The sequence below is a fragment of the Myotis daubentonii genome, chromosome 1 (assembly GCF_963259705.1).
Source record: "Myotis daubentonii chromosome 1, mMyoDau2.1, whole genome shotgun sequence".
Lineage (NCBI taxonomy): Eukaryota > Metazoa > Chordata > Mammalia > Chiroptera > Vespertilionidae > Myotis > Myotis daubentonii.
Window position 1 is genome coordinate 231453554 of NC_081840.1, and position 19260 is coordinate 231472813.

The window sequence follows — 19260 nt, forward strand, 5'->3', positions numbered from 1 at the left end:
CCCTCTTTAATATCTTAAAGCCTCCTGAGTATTGTTCAAGCAGTACATACATTAAACAAAAAGTATTTTAAAACTGTTGCTAAGTGGGTGGCTGTTAGGGGAAGTATAAATTGGCAGAATTCTTCTGGAAGAAACTTGGTATTAAGTATCAATAGTGGTAAATGGTGTTGGTTTGTAATTCTGCTTGTAGGAATCTAAGGAAGGTCAACCGGGGACCAAGCATTAACAGAGACGGTGTCACACAGTATTTATAATTATTTATAATAACAGAGATGGCGTCACACAGTATTTATAATTATTTATAATCACAGAGACGGCGTCACACAGTATTTATAATTATTTATAAACACAGAGACGGCGTCACACAGTATTTATAATTATTTATAAACACAGAGATGGCGTCACACAGTATTTATAATTATTTATAAACACAGAGATGGCGTCACACAGTATTTATAATTATTTATAAACACAGAGACGGCGTCACACAGTATTTATAATTATTTATAATAACAGAGATGGCGTCACACAGTATTTATAATTATTTATAAACACAGAGACGGCGTCACACGAGTATTTATAATTATTTATAAACACAGAGATGGCGTCACACAGTATTTATAATTATTTATAATCACAGAGACGGCGTCACACAGTATTTATAATTATTTATAATCACAGAGACGGCGTCACACAGTATTTATAATTATTTATAACAGAGATGGCGTCACACAGTATTTATAATTATAATCACAGAGATGGCGTCACACAAGTATTTATAATCTACACTAATAAAAGAGAAAAATGGTAATTGGCGTACAATGATACCCTTTTCATTGGCTAATCAGGGCTATATGCAAATTAACTGCCAACTAAGATTGGCAGTTAACTGCCAACTAAGATTGGCAGTTAACTGCCAACAAGATGGCGGTTAATTTGCATATGTAGGCACAATGCAGGGAGGCGAAAGGGAAAGCAGGAAGAAGCCCCCTGCCACTGACAGTGATTGGAAACCCAGGGGGGAGCTAAGAGCTGGGGGTCCCCGGCCCAGGTCTGACACCTCTGCCGGAGGCCTCAGGCCTGGTCAAGGGGCCTATCCAGTGATTGGTGATCAGAGGGTGATGAGGGTCAACTCCTCTGGCCGAGGCATCAGGCCTGGGCGGGGGACTGAGCCGGGGATTGGGGGGATACGATGGCCCCCTTGCCCAGTCCTGAAGCCTGGGTCAGAGGCATCAGGCTTGGGCGGGGGGTGGAGCAAGCGATCAGAGGGAGATGGGGGTCCCCTGCCCAGGCATGATTCCTGGGCCAGAGGCCTCAGGCCTGGGCGGGGGCCAGAGCCAGTGATGGGGGGAGATGGGGGTCCCCTGTCCAAGCCTGACACCTCTGGCAGAGGTGTCAGGCCTGGGCAAGGGGCTGATCAGGCAATCGGAGGGTGATGGGGTCTACGCCTCTGGCTGAGGCATCAGGCCTGGGCAAGGGGCAGAGCCAGCAATCGGAGGGGTCTGGGGGTCCCCTGCCCAGGCCTGATTCCTGGGCCAGAGGCATCAGGCCTAGGCTGGGGGCAGAACCAGTGATGGGGGGAAATGAGGGTCCCCTGCCCAGGCCTGACGCCTCTGTCAGAGGTGTCAGGCCTGGGCAAGGGGCCGATCCTGCGATTGGAGGGTGATGGGGGTCAACGCCTGAGGGCTCCCAGTATGTGAGAGGGGGCAGGCTGGGCTGAGGGACACTCCCCCCACACACACCCAGTGCACGAATTTCGTGCACCGGGCCCCTAGTTATTTATAATCACAGAGATGGCGTCACACAAGTATTTATAATTATAATCACAGAGATGGCGTCACACAAGTATTTATAATTATTTATAATCACAGAGATGGCGTCACACAAGTATTTATAATTATTTATAATAACAAAGATGGTGTCACACAAGTATTTATAATTATTTATAACTAGGGGCCCGGTGCACGAAATTCGTGCACTGGGTGTGTGTGTGGGGGGAGTGTCCCTCAGCCCAGTCTGCCCCCTCTCAAATACTGGGAGCCCTCAGGCGTTGAGCCCCATCACCCTCCAATCGCAGGATCGGCCCCTTGCCCAGGCCTGACGCCTCTGACAGAGGCGTCAGGCCTGGGCAGGGGACCCTCATTTCCCCCCATCACTGGTTCTGCCCCCAGCCCAGGCCTGATGCCTCTGGCCCAGGCGTCAGGCCTGGGCAGGGGACCCCCAGACCCCTCCGATTGCTGGCTCTGCCCCTTGCCCAGGCCTGATGCCTCAGCCAGAGGTGTCAGGCTTGGACAGGGGACCCCCATCTCCCCCCGATCACTGGCTCTGGCCCCCGCCCAGGCCTGAGGCCTCTGGCCCAGGAATCATGCCTGGGCAGGGGACCCCCATCTCCCTCTGATCGCTTGCTCCACCCCCCACCCAAGCCTGATGCCTCTGACCCAGGCTTCAGGCCTGGTCAAGGGGACCATCATATCCCCCCAATTCCCAGCTCCGCCCCCCACCCAGGCCTGATGCCTCGGCCAGAGGAATTGACCCTCATCACCCTCCGATCACCAATCACCGGATCGGCCCCTTGACCAGGCCTGAGGCCTCCGGCAGAGGTGTCAGGCCTGGGCAGGGGACCCCCAGCTCCCCGCGGTTGCAGGCTCCGCCCCTGCCCAGGCCTAACGCCTCTGGCTGAGGTGTCCGGCCCGGGCAGCGGGGACCCGCAGCTGCAGTGGCCCCGCGATCGTGGGCTCCGCTTTAGGCCCAGGCAAGGGACCCCTAGCTCCCGGGACTGCCAGCTTCGACCGTGCCCAGCTCCCATCGCTGGCTCCACCCCTACTTCCTGCTATCACTGGCCAGGGCGGCAAAGGCAACTGATTCTCCGATCATGGCTGGGGGGCAGGGCAAAGGCGGCCCCAGGGCCGCCTTTGCCCTGCCCCCCAGCTCTTAGCTCCCCCCTGGGTTTCTGATCACTGTCAGTGGCAGGGGGCTTCTTCCTGCTTTCCCTTTCGCCTCCCTGCATTGTGCCTACATATGCAAATTAACCGCCATCTTGTTGGCAGTTAACTGCCAATCTTAGTTGGCAGTTTATTTGCATATAGCCCTGATTAGCCAATGAAAAGGGTATCGTCGTACGCCAATTACCATTTTTCTCTTTTATTAGATAGGATAACAGAGATGGTGTCACACAAGTATTTATAATTATTTAACAATAATTTAAAATTACGTTTTGGTGTGAAAGTTGAAGAACTTTAAAAATGGGGTTTAGGGGAATACAGAAGGGTTCGTTGCAGTCTGGTGCTAGATCCAGTGCAGTAGCAGTGTTTGCACAGAATCGTTCTCTAAAGAAGTATTTAAGATGAAGTGACACTTTTTTCAAAAGTATATGGAGTGGAACATCTGCCTTAATGGCTCCCATATGTAACTGTAAAAGGACCACAGTTCATAGAGATGATGGAGGATCCTTATTGTTTCTGCTCTTAGGTTTCCTCCAGCGGCACTTACGGTCCTGCCAGCAAGAACTTTTCCTATAGAATAAAATGATTTACATCTAAATAGTTCCTAATTGTGAAGACCCCAGTTTTCTCTTTGGCAACAGATGATACAAATGTACTGAAGAATTTTAGCCTAATGACTAAGGAGTAACCAGAGAACCATAATGCTGACTGGACCTTCATTTACAGCAGGGCCTCTCAGCAGCAGCGCTGTTGACCTTGGGGCTGGATGCTGTGGTGGGGCTGTCCTGGCATTGAACGGCCTCTCTGGCCTCTACCCACTGAGTGCCAGCAGCACCTCCCCTCGCTGTAACCACCAAAAACGTCCTCAGACATAGCCAGGTGTCCCCTGGGAGGAGAGTGCCCCATTGGGAACTCTGGTTTACAGAACAACCATTCATTAGGGGAGCAGGCAGCACCCCAGAGCACCCTGCCCACATGCCTGCCTGCAGTACTCGGAGCAGCCCGCCGGCCTCTCCGCTGCGCCCTCCCCGCCCAGCAGCAGCGCAGTTCCACAGGGCTCCCTGCGCATTGCACCCCACAGGCCCTGCAGGCAGTCGAAAGCCTGTGCTAGGGAAGTGCCGGCTGTGCCTGCCGCTCCTCCCCGCGTGTTTCCTCCCTCACTGCTTGCCGGAGCCGGAGCCGGAGCCGGAGCGGTGCTGCCTGGGCCTGGCGAGGCTGGGGGCTGGGAGCGCGGCGTGCATGTGTCAGGTTATTCAGCCACGAGTTCCTTCCCGGTCCTAGAGGAGTGAGCCCTAAAGGCTCCTTTGGCAGAGGGACAGACACGGGTCAGGTCCCGGCCACACGCTCACGTGACCTTCCTGGCAGGCTGTGCACCTTCTCCGGCTGTCAGTTTCCTCTCTGCACCTGGAGGAATAACAAGGTGTAGCTCGTGGTGTTACTGTGAGGATGCTGAGTGCCAGCAGCACCTCGGTTCAGTTCCCGACACCACAGGAAGCGGCATCTCGGCAAGCGGTCCTGGGTTTCTGCTTTCCCCGTGCACACACAGTCGTTCACGCTGCGCTGCGGCCGGTTCCGGGTGCAGGAGACTGTGTCTGAGGCAGTGGGCGTGCCTTGTTAAAGGGCACGTGACTGTGGAAAGGTCTCACCAGCATCGGAGCCCGTGGGGTAGGCTCACTGGGCACGGGACGCCGCAGGGCCTGTGGCGCAGTGAGACGGGCGCGGTGAGGCGAGGCGCGCTGCTAGGACGGCCTGTGTGCACCGCGCCTCACCCGTCAGAACGTGTCACTGGCGATTACACAAGGGGGTGACTGTTGGATTCCAATGGTGTAAGCATGTTGGCTTGTTTCGTAGGTTGGAAACGTGTGCTGATAATTAGTTTACTGGTGTATTTCACATTATCTCCCCAGATGTTGACTTATTTTGCCGCATTTGAGGTATTCTTTGAAGAAAATTTGCCGAAATTATTTACTCATTTCAAGAAAAACAGCTTAACTCCAGACATCTACCTAATCGATTGGTAAGTCCGCATTTTTGTTTTCACACCTCCTGCCCCATGTTCCACTGTCCTCACGGCCAGCTCCTTTCAGGACTCAGCTGCCCATGCCGCTGCCTCTGTTTTCCCAGCTCCAGCCCCCGTCCTCTGCTGGCACCATTCACTCTTCCTTGTTACTCTTATTTTTTGTGACCCTACCTGGTCCCTCTGAACTCCTTCAGGGGAGAAGTGGTGTCTTGGACCTGTTTGCTTTCAAAGCGCCATTTACCCATTATTAACATGTTAAGCGACCTGTCAGTCACCGGTGACTGACATACTTTCTGTCCGGAAGACAAAACAGTGCCACTGAGCACCAGGTCTGGCTGTGCCGGGCTCTGCTGGGACCTGGACGGCGGTGGTGTGCAGGACACGGAGCTTGCCTGCAGAGCCTTTCCTAGAGGAAGACATGCCCGTGGGTGCTGTGCTGCACATGAAGTGTGTCTCTGAAGCAGGCGGAGGACAGCGACCCTGGACCCAGCTTAAGGGTCACAGTGCACAGGGGCAGCAAACATGAGTCCCAGCCACAGCCTGACAGGGGCACGAGGTGGTGCAGAACTAGCAGGGCTCCAGCAGGTGGCCTGGCGACGCTGGGCCTGAGGGAAGGGTGGAGGGTGGCAGGTGAGAGGTCAGGTCCAGTGTGTGCTGGATGCCACGCTGAGGCGCTTGGGCAGCATTGCAGGGGCAAGGCTTTTGATTGGGCGAAGATGGTGGGTTATCCCCAGAAGTGAGTGTTAGGTTACGTGGGAGATAGGGAAGCCTGTAGGCAGAGGCAGGTTAAGGGAGAAAGACCAGGGTTTGAGCCGAGGCTGCAAAGTGGGTGGAGAAGGGAGTGGAGCGGGGAAAGCGGTGGTGCCCGAGAGATTTGTGGGAATGCAAGAGATGGCCAGGCGCGGTCGCCTGTTCTCCCGGCCCAGCTGGTGAGGGCTCACAGTGCCCCCAGCTGAGATCAGAAGCACCGAGAGCCAGGTTTGCTTCTCAGATGAGAAAGTGGAGGCTCAGCGCCCCTGGGTCCTGCCGCATTTTCTGTGAGGAGAATTCACTGCAGGGTCTGTCCAGAGTCTCTTGACTTCGGGCCACGCTGCTGCCTGCTGCTCTGACCAGGCCTGGTTTCAGTGGCCGCCGGGACCTGCGTCCCCGACACGCGCCTCCCCGCACAGGGGATGGCCCTCCTCTGGGCAGACCTTCACCGGTTCCCCATCCTGTAGAGGAAAGCCTGGCCGCCCCCTGCCCCAGCCCCGGCTTCTCCGCGTGTTCTCCCCTTCGCTGCTCTCGGCTTCTGCCTGGGGCTTCCTGGCTCTTCCTGGGATTTGCCAGGTCTGCTTCTGCCTCAGAGCTTGGGAACCTGGGTGCTTTCCAACCCTTCTCTTGGCTCCTGGCTTCCTCTTCAGGGCTTTATGCAAATGTCACTTGTCAGTGATGCGTTCTTCCCTGACCATCCTGTTAACAGGTGTGTGTATATGCACGCTCTCACACACATACACATCAGACCGGCCGTCCCTGCCTCCCCCTGCTCGCAGTTAAATCCACACATCCTCCCCCCTGGGGACAGGGAATGGTGTTTGTTCGATGCTACAGCGCATCCTCATCACCAAAGGACAGTGACTATCAGAAGCAGTCTTCAGCCAGGCTGGCGACAGGCTGGCCCGCCTCCACAGGAGGGCTCAGAGCTCAGGCGCTGGCTCACGGAGAACGGTACTGCCTGGGTGAGGCCTGAGCACAGGCGCGGGCTCTGACCACAGCTTTCTTGATTGTTCGCATGTTGGCTTCATTCTGTAAAGTTCAGAATATCTAAGTCGTTAATGGAGGCCACACTCATCTGAACTCCAGAATGTTCTGTTGAAGAAATATCTGTTGTCACTCTCCCTCTTATCGCTACTCTATTTTCTGATCACTTTTCACTCGAGACTCTGCTTTTAAGATGTGAGGGCTTGATCTCTGTGAGCGAATGGCAGGAAGAGGTAGGACTGTGGATTGGGTCCATTCTGTTTCATTTTCTGAAAAACTATCACGTCCTCCAGGTGGAATTGAGAATGCTCTCCAGCTAGAGACTGGAGACAGGGCACCGGGACCCCTCAGCGGCCTTTGGTGCACAGGCTGCCGCCCGGCCACCAACCACACTGGCCAGGGCGTGGCGATCACAGTTCTTTAAGGGAAGACATACTCGTATTTCATTTCTTCATCTGATGGTTTGCATTGTTAAGATCAGAATTTGTCATCTGCAGTCCAATTTATTTGGAAAAATTTCCTTTGTTCCTTTACTGACCCCTACTGGGAGGAAAGCGTATAGTCCTCTTCACATGCACGTGGACAGGAGTGGTGCATTTCTGTTTGCTGTTCTCAGCCCCTCACCAGACTCTGCTCGCTCTGCCTTAGTAACCTCATGTCCAGCGCCTGCCAGCAGCGTAGTTCATAGTCCTGGGTAAATATTTGCTGCATGTGGAAGTAACAGTAGCAGTGATGAGGAGTTGTGCTTGTTCTAGATTCCGTGTGAAAGCCTTTTCACATTGGCCTTCGGAATGAGCGCAGGCCTCGTGCCCCGCACCCGGCCCCATGTTTGTATCTAAGATGACAGTCAGGCTGGGGAGCATGGAGTGGAGCACAGCCGATTCAGGGTTCCTTGTCTGCCAGCCCCCCTGAAGCGCTCCACTCCCTGCAGGATCTTTACCTTGTACAGTAAGTCTCTGCCCCTCGACCTGGCCTGCCGCATCTGGGACGTGTTCTGCCGAGATGGGGAGGAGTTCCTGTTCCGCACGGCCCTGGGCATCCTGCGGCTGTTCGAGGACGTCCTGACCAGGATGGACTTCATCCACGTCGCCCAGTTCCTCACCAGGCTGCCCGAGGACCTGCCCGCAGACGAGGTTTTTGCCTCCATCGCTGCAGTTCAGATGCAGAGTCGCAACAAGAAGTGGGCTCAGGTAAGCGGGCCTTTTGGTCCTTCCTTCCTTGGAGCCCTTGTGCAGAGTCCTCTGAGGAGGCAGCCCTCTCGGTGGTTCCTGCGCTGGAGACCTGGCTCTGAGGCCGGCTCTGCCAAGGGGCCTGTCAGATGCAGGGCCCAAGGCACCTCAGCCTCCACCCTTTCTGCGGCCCTGGGAGGCCAGCTGGTTTGTCCTCACGGTGCCCCTGCGTGGCAGACAGCATGTGTAACCCCCCTTAAAATGCCTGAGACGGAAGCCACGGGGACTGGCACTCGCCCAGCCCCTCCTCCCGGGGAGGTGCTCCCGGACGAGGTCCTGCCCCCGCTTCCCTGGGCTGCGTTACTCCTTCACCTTCCCACACGTGCAGTCACGGCTGCTGCTCTTCCTTCCAAGTCCCAGGTGCTTCCCTGTGGCCACCCCCCACACCCACCCATACACAGAGCCCATAAACACACACACACAATCCCCATACACCCATACACACCTGATATACACACATATCATACACATAGACAACCCCCACACACCTACCCACAGCCACACATACCCTACACACACAGCCACACACACTCCCACCCCCGCCACATACATACACACACCCGCACACATACACACACACACACAAAGAGGGAAGGATTAAACCCAGATCTGATATTTTGCTTCATATACTTTAGGAACTAAGTAAAAATTACTGGTTAAAATGAGGTCAGAGTTTATTGGACACCATAGTGGGCTAGTGATAGGAGTTAGCTTGCTGGTGGTGGGGGTGGGGGGGTGAGCACCATGGAGTTCCACACAGCTCCGACAGGGGGCATTGTGGTCTGGGCACAGTCCTACAGGCTGTACCCGAGGGAAGACCTGGTGAGCTTTACAAACAGGTGGGTATTTGTTTGGGTGGCAGTGCTGTTTGTGCAGAGGTGGGGGCAGCTTTTATCTGTCATCAGTCCTTGGTGCCCCCTTTTGAGACCTACACATTCCTGCTTTCCCTGTGGCTTGTAAGGACAGTGGCGGGTGCCTGGAGGCTGGTGGGTCAGCACCGGTGCTCCCTGGGTCCCTGGGTTTGGAAGTCAGACAGATGTGGGTTTGAGCCGGTGAGCTGTTTGGGAGCAAGTCACATCTGTGGGCACTGTTGCTGAGGTGCCTTACCATAGGGGTTACCTTGATGGGGTACCTTCCTGCGCTGCTGGTGCGGAGTAAACAGCTGTGAGCGAGCGCCTGTGGAGTGAGGGATTCAAGAACGATAGCTATTGTCATTGCTGTCATTAAGCAATCACAGCGGGAAGTAATATTTACAAAACAAAGGTGTTAACTGAGCGCTGAGAGCAGAGAGGAGGGAGCCCAGCCCCCTGGGAAGCTCAGGAAGGAGTGGGCAGCCGGCTTCGCAGTGGGGAGCACGGGGCGATGTGAGGGAGAGCCCTGCACCCCGTCTTGTGGCTGGTGGGACGGGTGGGAGGGCATTGGTGCAGAGATGGCCTGATGGCCTCCACGTCAGAGGGGTGCGCGGGTGCCGGTGTGGAGCAGCAGAGGGGAGATAGCCCCTGGGGCCTGTGGTCAGTGTGTGCCCTGTGATTCCAGGTGCTGACGGCATTGCAGAGGGACAGCCGGGAGATGGAGAAAGGAAGCCCGTCGCTCAGACACTGAGGCGGCAGGCGGACTCGCGCTCGGCACCGGAGCAGAGCTGCCAGCGCACCCGTGCTGTTTGGGGCGGACACTGGCAGCTGAGAACGGGGGCTGTTTTCCTGTTTGGTTCCTGGAACTGCAGTTGGCCTTAAAACAAACCAAACTTTTAAAGGATTAAACCAAGGCTCAGCCTTAAGAAGCTCAGTGGAATGATGACCTAGTATTGACATGGCAACCACTGCACACTGCATGGTTTAAAAGTAGGGCGGCGGCTCTCTCCCTTTTCCAGCAAACATAATTAAATTGCGCTGCTTCTATGTCACTACCGCCAGGGCGTAGTCTTTCTTAGCCGAGGTGCATGAGAAGGTGTTTGGGAGACCTCAGAGATGTTACTGGCCCATGGTTACCTATTTTGATAGGAAAGGGATTGCTGATTTAGTTACTGAGGTAATCGCTCCAGAGACAGGTCCAGTTGTTAAAGCCCACCTACCAAAGATGCATTAAGACACACGCGCTCTCGTGGACGCCCTGGGACTCACCTGCCCTCGGAGTGACATCTTACCATGTTGCCTTGACAGTCACAGTGCCAGGGCTGACATGCACGCATAGGCCCAGCAGGAGCCCTGCGCTCCCAGAGGTCGCCCGGCCCCCGTGGGGCAATGGAGGGAAGGGGAGCAGGAGGAGCTCCGCACACAGAAGGCCCCAGGCGGCAGAGACAACCCTGAAGCCGATGGAAACAGAACGGACACCGTCTCCCTTTAGGTCACGGTGTCAAGCCTGCCCTGCCCATTAGTGTGCAGGCACGGACAGCACAGTGAGTGTGAGTGAGTGTGTGTGGCCCTGCTCTCGTGCTCTGACAGACTGCTCCTCTGTCCTTTGTCACCTGGACGGCAGCGGCAGCCCTGAGTGCCTGTTTCCTCCTCGCACATTTGGCTTAAAGATGGACTCTCCTGAGGACCGAGAAGCGAGCCACGCATATCTAGTGGCCCAGAAAGTTCTGTCACATTTTCAGTGTCCTTACCGTCAGCCCTCCCATTCTAGCTGGTTCCCCAAGTTCATGAGCACCTCTTTTGTTCTAGATTTTCCTTGATGAATTTTGAGAACTTTGTATTAGGGACTTTGGTTATCCAACTTCAATAAATGAATAGTTTTTGCACAAAGTAGTCCAAAGGACCAGCACCTCTCTATGGAAACAGGTTCCCACGGGATAATCTGTTGGCGTGTTGATCTCTGGGGGTGTGGGCGACCCGGCGGCAGGGCACCAGCAGCCGTGCGGTGCATGCTGGGGTCTGGCTCTGGCCTTTCTCAGCTGGACTCCCAGCCCAGGGTGCATCCCCCGCCCGCCGGGCTGGTCCTGTGTCTGATGTTGGGAGTGCCCTCAGCTTCCAGTGTGTAACCTGCCACGAGGAGCCCTGGGGGGTGGTGGGGGGTAGTGAAGCTGGCTGCGCGCTGTTTGATAGGCTTTCTGTGTCTGCCGTGTCCACTGATGACACTTGCAGTGCAATAGCGAGTTGCCAGCCATTGGCCGCCCTCGTGCCTCTGTCCTGGCTGCGCTCTGTGCGTCCTTTCCCCGGAATTGCCTTTGTTCCCTGTCTCCCATGCATTCCCCAGGGCGGCTGCAGAGCAGCATGGAAACCACTCTCGGCCTCGGCCTTTAGTGCTGACTCGTCGACCTCTGGGAGGAGATCTGCCTGCGCCTTCCAGACAGAGCAGCCGGTCCTGACACCCCGATGCTGAATGTCACCCGACTGAGCCGCTGCGCAGGGGCGCCCGTTCCTTCCATGGCGCGCTTCCTGTTCCTGAGACCTGCACCTTTTCTTACCGCCCATAGGCTGTTCCTTCTGTCGTGACAGGAAGTGGTGCAGCCGGCGGTGGGGCCCTCAGAGTGCACCTGTGCATTCAGACCCAGCCCTGAACGGGTTTCGTCGGCTTGAACCTCTTTGGATAGCAATTTGCATTAAGTTTTTGGGTTGTTTTAATCCTCACCTGAGGATGTTTTTTCCGTTGATGTCTAGAGAGAGTGGAAGAGAGTGGAGGGAGGGAGGGAGGGAGAGAGAGAGAGAGAGAAGCAACCAAGTGAGACACATTTATTGATTGGTTGCTCCCCCCCCCCGCCCAGGTGCCAGACAGGGGCTGGGGAACCTGCAGCCAAGGTACGTACCCTTGACCGAGAATTGAACCTGCAGCCCTTCCGTCCACAGGCCAACACGCTAACCACTGAGCACCAGCCAGAGCTGCATTACATTTTTAAACAAGATTCCATGTCATCAGAATACTTACAAGTCTCTAGTTCAGAAGAGGCTTTTGTGACCTGCTCAGGGACCCCGTGAGGTCTGGCTGGCTGGCTCTGTCCCCTTCAGAGCCCAGGAAGTTCTCATCCGCGTCAGAGCACGTGGCCCCTGCACAGAGGACTGCTTCCGGGCTCAGGGCTGTGCTGCTCCACTTGCCAGTATCCATTAAGAAAACGGAACAAACCTGGAGGCCCGCCCTTGGAGCCCACACCTCCCGCCCCGGCCTGGACCGGGTGCAGCCGCCCAGGCCTCGGGGCCTCCTCTAGAGCCAGGCTTCCCTGTAGAAGAGCCTTCTTAGCTGCTCAGTGTGACTATTTTAAATAGTTTGCTGGTAGAAAATGTCTGCTTACACTTGATACATACCATGTTTTAATTGCTGTACAGTTAGCCTTTGATCTTATGTAGTAAAGTGTATCAAATCAGGACTTTTTGAATTGTAAATATATGGTTTTATTAAATAAAACTCATGTAAAATTGTTACTTATATTCCCTGTAGTCGGGTTTAAAATTGAAGTTCTTACCGTAAAGTATGGCAAATATTTGACTTGGAGTGTTATGCTGTTCCAGTATTTCAAACATCACTTAAAAGGATCGTTGAGATCAAAAGGATGGTACCGTTGGGGTAATTTGGTTAAGGGGTTCAGGAGTTTAGTGCGCCCCTTCCAAGCTGAAGGGGAGCCCTGGACTGGCTGCCCCCTCAAACTTGACTGCCCCCAGCTGTAGCATTTCCCACTAGTCTGCCACTCACATGCTCCCACTCCTGAGCCTGCGCCCTGCCCGTCAGGTCCCCGCTTCCTCAGAAACTGCTTGGAGCCTGTCAGCCAGGTGCTGACGTCCAGCCCCTGCCCCTCACCTTCCCCTCCCCCCGAACTCCCCCATCAGCGGGCGCCCTGGGCTCTCCCCTGGGCTAGTGTGGGCCCCGGTTCCTGTCTGTGGAGCAGACATCATTAATACTGCCCTTTAAGGGGTGGCTGAAGCGATCCTCAGGGTCACCAGGCAGTGGGAGTAATCCTGTGGGTCACACGGGGGTGCCTGGGGGGTACCTGTCAGGCCAGAACAGGAGGCCGAGGTGGTAGCCCTGAGGGCTGCGCTTTCTTGTGTTTGTCCCCTGTGACTGTCCCAGATGCTGCCACCCCCTGTCCACCCCTCACAGCACCTCAGCCTCCATGCCTGTCCTGGGAATATGCCCCTGGGCCCGCTCCCCACCCATCCTCACGGAGACTGGGACCAGCAGCTCTGGGGCATCCACTCCGATGTCTTTGGCCCCACATGGTGCCCAGCAGCCCCACCTTTCCCACCAGTGAACTGCTTCGCTCCCTGGCCGCTGCCGCCGTTTCTCTTCTCCACAGGCTGCGTGCGAGGTGAGCGATGGACGGGTGGTCACGGTTGTTAATGTAAAAACCATTGAAACCTGTAAAGAATTTTTGTGAGTTTATTTGAGCCAAACTGTCAACACATGCCGGGAAGCAGAACCTCAACGAATTGAGATAATGCTCCGGAGAATGGCGGGGTTACATCTGTATTTATACATTTGCAATCAAAGGAGGGACATAGGTGGGTTACATGGAATTCATTGGTGACAGATTAAGGAGAAGGGATAAAGCAAAGCGAGGAAACCCCTGGGATTGGATAAAAAGTGAAATGATGGACACATGCTTAGGTGGGTGCAGGAACAATTAACATGATAATGAAGGAATTGGTGGTCTCTGTCCGGGCGCCCAGCACATTGGGTTGTGCCCCAAGGGCTCCAGAAAAAGGGAAGTTACAAGTTACCCAGACATTTCAAAGGGTGTGTTATCATAGATGCAAAAAGACAGATGGGCTCAGTTAAGGTAAAGGTTGGCCTCGTCAGTGAAGATACCGGCCTAGGATGTAACTGCCCACCGTAACTGCTTTAGTTAAAGTTTAATTTCAGACCATCTTTTGTGGTGACTTTAGGTCTCTGAGTTTGCAAGACCGCCATGCAGGCCTCCCTGAGCTGGTCTGGTCAGCATGTGACCCCTTTCGTCCACACGGTTGTGGTCACATCGCTGGCTGGCCACCCCTGTATTAAGTGCTCTGTGACCTCATGTCTCTACAGCTGCTCTGTCATTGTGCCCGTTTCACAGGTGTGACTCAAGTGATCTGCCGGGGCTCCCGCAGCCAGTGCGTGGCAGGGCTGGGTTCCCCCTGGTCTGTGGCCCCCAGCCCCTGTGCAGACACACCCTCCCAGAGAGCCCGCTTGCCCCCAGGCCTGGGCAGCCTGCCTCCTCCGCTCCACAGGCAGGATTTGGGGTGAGGCCTGGAGTCACTCGCTCCCCAGAGCCCCTCCTGTGTGCCAGGCTGGCCCCAGGCCAGCTCCTGGGCACCGGCCTCAGGGTCTTGCAGGAGCAGTGGGGGTAGAAGTTGGCGAATGTTTTCCTAATTGAAACTGGGGGGAGGAGCTGGTTGGAGGACACTGCAGCAGGTGGGCGGAGAGGCAGGGTGACACCAAGGTGGACTAGGGATGAGCTGTTGGCCACCAGCTGGACCAGAGGAAGGGTATCTCGGGTGGACTGGCAGAGGAAGCCTTGATGGGCAGCGTGAAGCTCAGGCCCACTCGCCCCCCCGCCCCCGGCCCCGGGGCTCAGCACGACCTCAGGTCCCAGGGATCCCGGAGCTGCCCCGCTCCTCCCTGCAGCCTGCTTGCTCTAGGACAGCTACTCCCGCACGGCCATGCCAAGGCCCAGCTTCCCGATGCCTGAGCCCTGGAGGTTCCCTGTGGATGGAGGGGCAGGGCCTCTGCCCGTTTCAACAGCCCTTCTTAAACAGCTCAAAAATAAACCCAGGTTTAAGGAGCAGTTAGCCGAAGGTGAGGAGAGCATTGTAATTCTCTAAGCATCGTTTTCCTTTTCTGCAAATGAGGTAAAAAGGGTACCCAACATCTTTGTTTTGTTAAGTGTAAGTGGGTTTTATAATTTTCTTTCTTTTTTGCTCAATCCTTCCGCACCCCCTGACCCCAACCCCTGAGAGCTGTCTGCCTGCTCTCTCTCTCTCTCTGAGTCTGTCTTTCTTTTGCTTATTAGTTCAGTTTGTTCATTAGATTCCACATATGAGTGAGATCATATGGTGCTTGTCTTTGTCTGGCTTATTTCACTTAGCATAATGCTCTCAAGGTCCATCCATGCTGTCGCAGAGGGTAAAATTTCCTTTTTTATGGCCGAGTAGTATTCCATTGAGATTAAAAGCTCTTGTATAATCTATTTAGAAACACCCTTGTGAAGTAACCAACATTGTCTCCTAGTTAATGGTAACATTGTAGCAGTGATAGAATCTGAGCGGCATTGGTAGCCTGCCCCTAAAGCGAGGCCAGCCTTGTCCGAGGCCAGCACAGCGGCTAGAGTGTCAGCCCTCGGACCAAACTCTTTCTGAAATTCAATGGAAAAAAATACCCTTGGGTGAGGATTGGCAACAAAAGCCAATGCCAGCCTCACGCTTCTTGTATCTTGGCACTCAGACCTGCCTGATGCGGAGGCCATGGCCGATGCAGGTGCTCGGTTCGACCTGGATAATTGCTAACGTGGCAAAGTCAGCTGAGGACACCTCTTCCCCTCTTGTGAGCCTAAGGGATGGGCGCTGGCAAAGGCCATTTGCTTGGTGAAGGCACCAGGCATATTGGTAGTTGCACTCGGAAGTCTCCCAACCACAGAGCCACCCAGTGTTGCTTTTTGTATGAGGCTCAAAGAAGAGAATGTTCTGTTGCCAGCGATGCACTCCCTCACTGTGGCCGATGAACAGGTAGAGAGAAGACAGAACTTGTAGAGGATGAGGAGAGTGGGAGTAGGAAGTGAAGCTCTTCCCTCCCCTCGGGTTACGTCTGTGTGGTAGGATTGGTATATATGATAACGTGTATTCAAGATGTGGGATGTAAAAAGAAATTGCAATCAACCTTTATTGCCATCAAAGGAAAAACACTTTAAAACAAAATGCATCAAAAGACAAAGTTATTGGGACATTCCCCGGACCAGCGGAGTCATCTGCTTTGAGTGGGGTTTGTGCCATTCTTAAAAGGTATTTAGCACCAAAAAATAGATCACCCTTGAGATGCACTCAAGGTTAGGGATAAGGGAATACTTTTAATCCCAGATCCGCACATCTCAAAATTTAACCTAAGATTAAGAAGAAATAAAACCGCCCAACCAGTGTGGCTCAGTTGGTTGAGTGTCGTCCCATGAGTCTGGAGTTCACGGTTCAAGTCCTGGTGAGGGGCACAGGCCGTGTTACAGGCTTGATCCCGTGAGGGGTGTGCAGGAGGCAGCCCATTGATGTTTCTCTTTCATCAATGTTTCTAGCTCTCTGTCCTTCTCCCTTCCTCTCTCTGAAATCAATAAAACCATATTTTTTTTTTTAAAAAAAGAAGAAAACCAAGCCCCTAGCTTCAAAAGCATTACCCCCACCCCTAAAAATGTTAATCACCAATTCTGAATTAAGGAGCTGGGCCTATCAGCTTTTTCTTGCATTAACACGAGGAATGATAGGCATTTTAACGTATGATACAGAGTAAAACCACGTGCAGAGTGGGGTCCCGTTGCCTCGCCGGAAACAAGAGGCTTATGGGCAGTTGGCACTCCCCACTCCATACATATTGCACCTGGCAAAACACAGCCCCCGCTGTCTTCACTAGAAAACAAACCTTCATTTATTGGGGGAGATCAATGCTTTCCTTTAGAGGGCCCAAGAAAACAGTTCATTAGACTTGAAGACTGCCATTGAGCCAGAAACAAACTTCCACTGCTCAGCAGACTGAGCCTCCTTTCACGGAGCAAAGGGAAGATGAACACCAGCCCCTTTCCTCTGTGTCATTTCCCGTTTCCTGGATGTTTTATTGCCCCAGAAGCGAGGTTCATCTAAGGGAGTCACGAGGTTTGAATTGAAACTGACTCGCACAGTTTAATAAATGCAGAGATTTAATAATTGGCACAGGAACTGGGGACATCCTGCCCACTGGCTGCCGCTCCGACAGGGGGGAGGGGGCAGTTCTCCTCAGCATCAGGTCGCTGAGATGATGGAGTCGCTCAGATATAAGACTCTCGACAGTGTTTCACGAGAAGGGGGCACACCACCTGCTGTTGTTCCTCTGGACCTGCTTTGCTTGACCCCATAATAAAACCCATTGCTAACCCAATTTTGTGCCCAGCACTCACTCATTTCGAAGCTGACAGAGTCTGAGATAAATACAAAATGTAGTTCCATCCTAAATATCACAAGCCTTTTAAAGAATGGCAACACATGGAGAATAGAAGTTAACTGACAATAGCGGCTGCCGAGGTGAGCCCGTCAGGAGGGCAGGAAGGCCCTGGCTTCCCGGACCTTCTGCTTCACCCCGCGGCAGGACAGGGCCAGGCCGGCGTGGTGGCGCTGCAGGTTCTCCAAGTGCTGCTGGAGCTGTTCGGTCCTGCCCGCCTTCTCCTCCATGTCCCGGAGGAGAGACTCCTTGCCCAGGAGCCCACACCTCTGGTTCAGCTTGATGTTGTCCAGCCGCAGGTTGTCTCGCGCTTGCTTCGTCTTGGTCAGGATGTCCCTCCGTAGGGCCACCTGAGCCTCGACCTCCAAAAGCTGCGCCTTTTTGCTCATATTTTCAATATCCACGAAGTGCAACTTTTCCTTCACGTGGGTGATGATTTGCACATTGTTGTTCACCTTGCCGTGCAGTTTCAAAAGCTCCTCGTTTCGCTCCTCCACTTTCTCATTGAAGGTCTGGTTCTCAATCTTCAGCTGCTCAAAGTCGATGAGGAGCAAGCCGTCCGACGTGCCCTCCTGGGTCCGCATCCTGGTTTCAAAATGCACGAGGCTCTGCTTCAGCTGCACGTTCTCCAGCCGCACGGCGCTCATCTCCTTCTCCTTCTTGTCCTCCAGCGCCTGGATCTGCTCCACCTCCCGCAGGGCAGCCTGGCGACCGCCCCTCAGCCGACAGCTGCCCATGGCCTGCAGCACCACCTGCTTCTTGAGTGCCTGGAATCGTCGCCATTCCTTCTCCACCCTGGAGACCTTCTCCTTGCACTGCTGCTTCAGCTGGTCCAGCTCCTGGTGGTACCAGTCCAGGTCGTCGGCCTCCTGCTTCCTGAGCTCCTCCAGCAGGGCCAGGTAGTGGAGGTAGGCTTCCTCCTTCTCGGGGGCCTCGGGCTCGGCGCCCTTCTCGGGCACCTCGGCCGCTTCCAGGCCCTTCTTCTTGCGCAGCGCCTCATAGATCTTGTGCTGCAGGTAGATGTTGTAGCGCTGGTAGTGGCTCCGCTCCACCCTCAGGGTGCGGTACTGCTCCAGGAGCTCGGAGCGCAGCTGCTGCTCCTGCTGCCTCTGCACCTCCTCGGTCCACTCCAACTCCGAATCCTTGAGCTCCTCGTCCAGCCCCTTCTCACTTCCTTCCACGCTCTTCCTCGCGCTCACCTCGCTCTCCACCTCCTCCTCCTCCTCCTCCTCCACCTCCTCCTCCTCCAGCTCCTCGCGCTCAGCCTCCGGGACGGGCGCAGCCTCCTCCTGGCTGGTCGCGGACCGCCGCACCGAAGCCTGCGACGAGGCGGACCGCCGCACCGAAGCCTGCGATGAGGCTTTCTTACTCCTCGCCTCCTCGGGTGTCTCCGCCTCTTCCTCCTCGGGCGCCTCTTCTCTCTTCTCGGGTTCCTCGGGCTCGGGCCCGGGCCCGCCTTCGGACCCCGGCTCGGCTGGCTCCTCGGTCGGCTTCTCAGGCTCAGGCTCGGCCTCGGCCTCGGCCTGCCGCTCCCGTTCTCCGGGCCCCTCTCGCTCTCCGGGCCCCTCAGCTTCGGTGGCCAACGGCCCTTCCCCGAGCTCGGCGAGCTCGGCCGGCTTGTCCGACTCGGCCGGCTCCGGGGGCTCGGCGGGCTCCACCGCGGCGGAACTTCTCTCCGAAGACTCTACGGCTACCGGCTCCGCGGGCTCGGCTGGGGAATGGGGGCCAGGGCTGGCCTTGACCCCGGACGGCCGCGGGGCCAGGCTCGCCACATCTCCGTATTCCTTCTTCGAGTCCCCAGGGTGTTCCGAGGGGCCTTCCATCTTTCCCGGACTCGGCCTGCGCAGCTGAGCGCAGCTCCCGGCTGTTCGGTTTCCAGGGGCAACCAGGGGCGCTCGCGGTGGGCCCGGCGATTGGCTAGGCGTCCGACCGACGTCCCGCCCCTTCTCCCCGCCTTCTAGCAGATCAAAACCAATGGGAGGCCGCTGTCGGACGACCGGCGGCGTTGATTGGGAGAGGGCGTAGGCTCGCGCCGAGAAGGGCGTGGCGCGCCCCCCGGGCTTGCTTTCCGCCTGTTTCCCAGCGCCCGGGAAGGGGCGTGGCGTCGGGAGGCACTGGGCGGGGCGGGCGGCCCGCGCGAGGGGCGCGCAGGCGCAGAGCGGCGGGCCGAGCCCCCGCGCGGTGGCGCGCGCCGGGCGCCTGCGCGATGCGGCGGGGCGACGGCGGCGGTGGCGGCCGGGCCGGGCCCGAGGGCGCC

The 19260-nt window shown here is 55.6% G+C and overlaps 2 protein-coding genes across 11 annotated transcripts in view; one reads left to right on the plus strand and one right to left on the minus strand.

Moving 5' to 3' along the window:
• TBC1D14 (TBC1 domain family member 14) overlaps positions 1–12280 on the plus strand; it is an 81968-nt gene extending 69688 nt beyond the window's left edge. For all 9 annotated transcript variants that reach the window (XM_059676183.1, XM_059676192.1, XM_059676202.1 and 6 more), the window contains 3 exons: positions 4850–4959; positions 7631–7889; positions 9465–12280. In XM_059676183.1, coding sequence (XP_059532166.1) covers positions 4850–4959; positions 7631–7889; positions 9465–9530 — 435 coding nt within the window. In that variant the 3' untranslated portion in view covers positions 9531–12280. The remainder of the gene's footprint in view (positions 1–4849; positions 4960–7630; positions 7890–9464) is intronic.
• Positions 12281–14209: 1929 nt separating this feature from the next.
• On the minus strand, positions 14210–19090 carry CCDC96 (coiled-coil domain containing 96). 2 transcript variants are annotated; one of them, XM_059676251.1, is made up of 2 exons: positions 18363–19090; positions 14211–18332 (listed from the first exon to the last, which is right to left on the minus strand). In XM_059676251.1, the coding sequence occupies exons 1-2, from the start codon at positions 18824–18826 to the stop codon at positions 17096–17098; spliced, it is 1701 nt and encodes a 566-aa protein (XP_059532234.1). In that variant the 5' UTR covers positions 18827–19090; the 3' UTR covers positions 14211–17095. The 2 variants fall into 2 exon arrangements, with proteins under 2 accessions (XP_059532244.1, XP_059532234.1); XM_059676261.1 differs by having other exon boundaries at positions 14210–19090.
• Between the last annotated feature and the right edge of the window lie 170 nt (positions 19091–19260).

Excerpts from the sequence above, each read along its gene's own strand:
- CCDC96 (XM_059676261.1), bottom strand. The coding sequence starts at position 18,826 with ATGGAAGGCCCCTCGGAACACCCTGGGGACTCGAAGAAGGAATACGGA.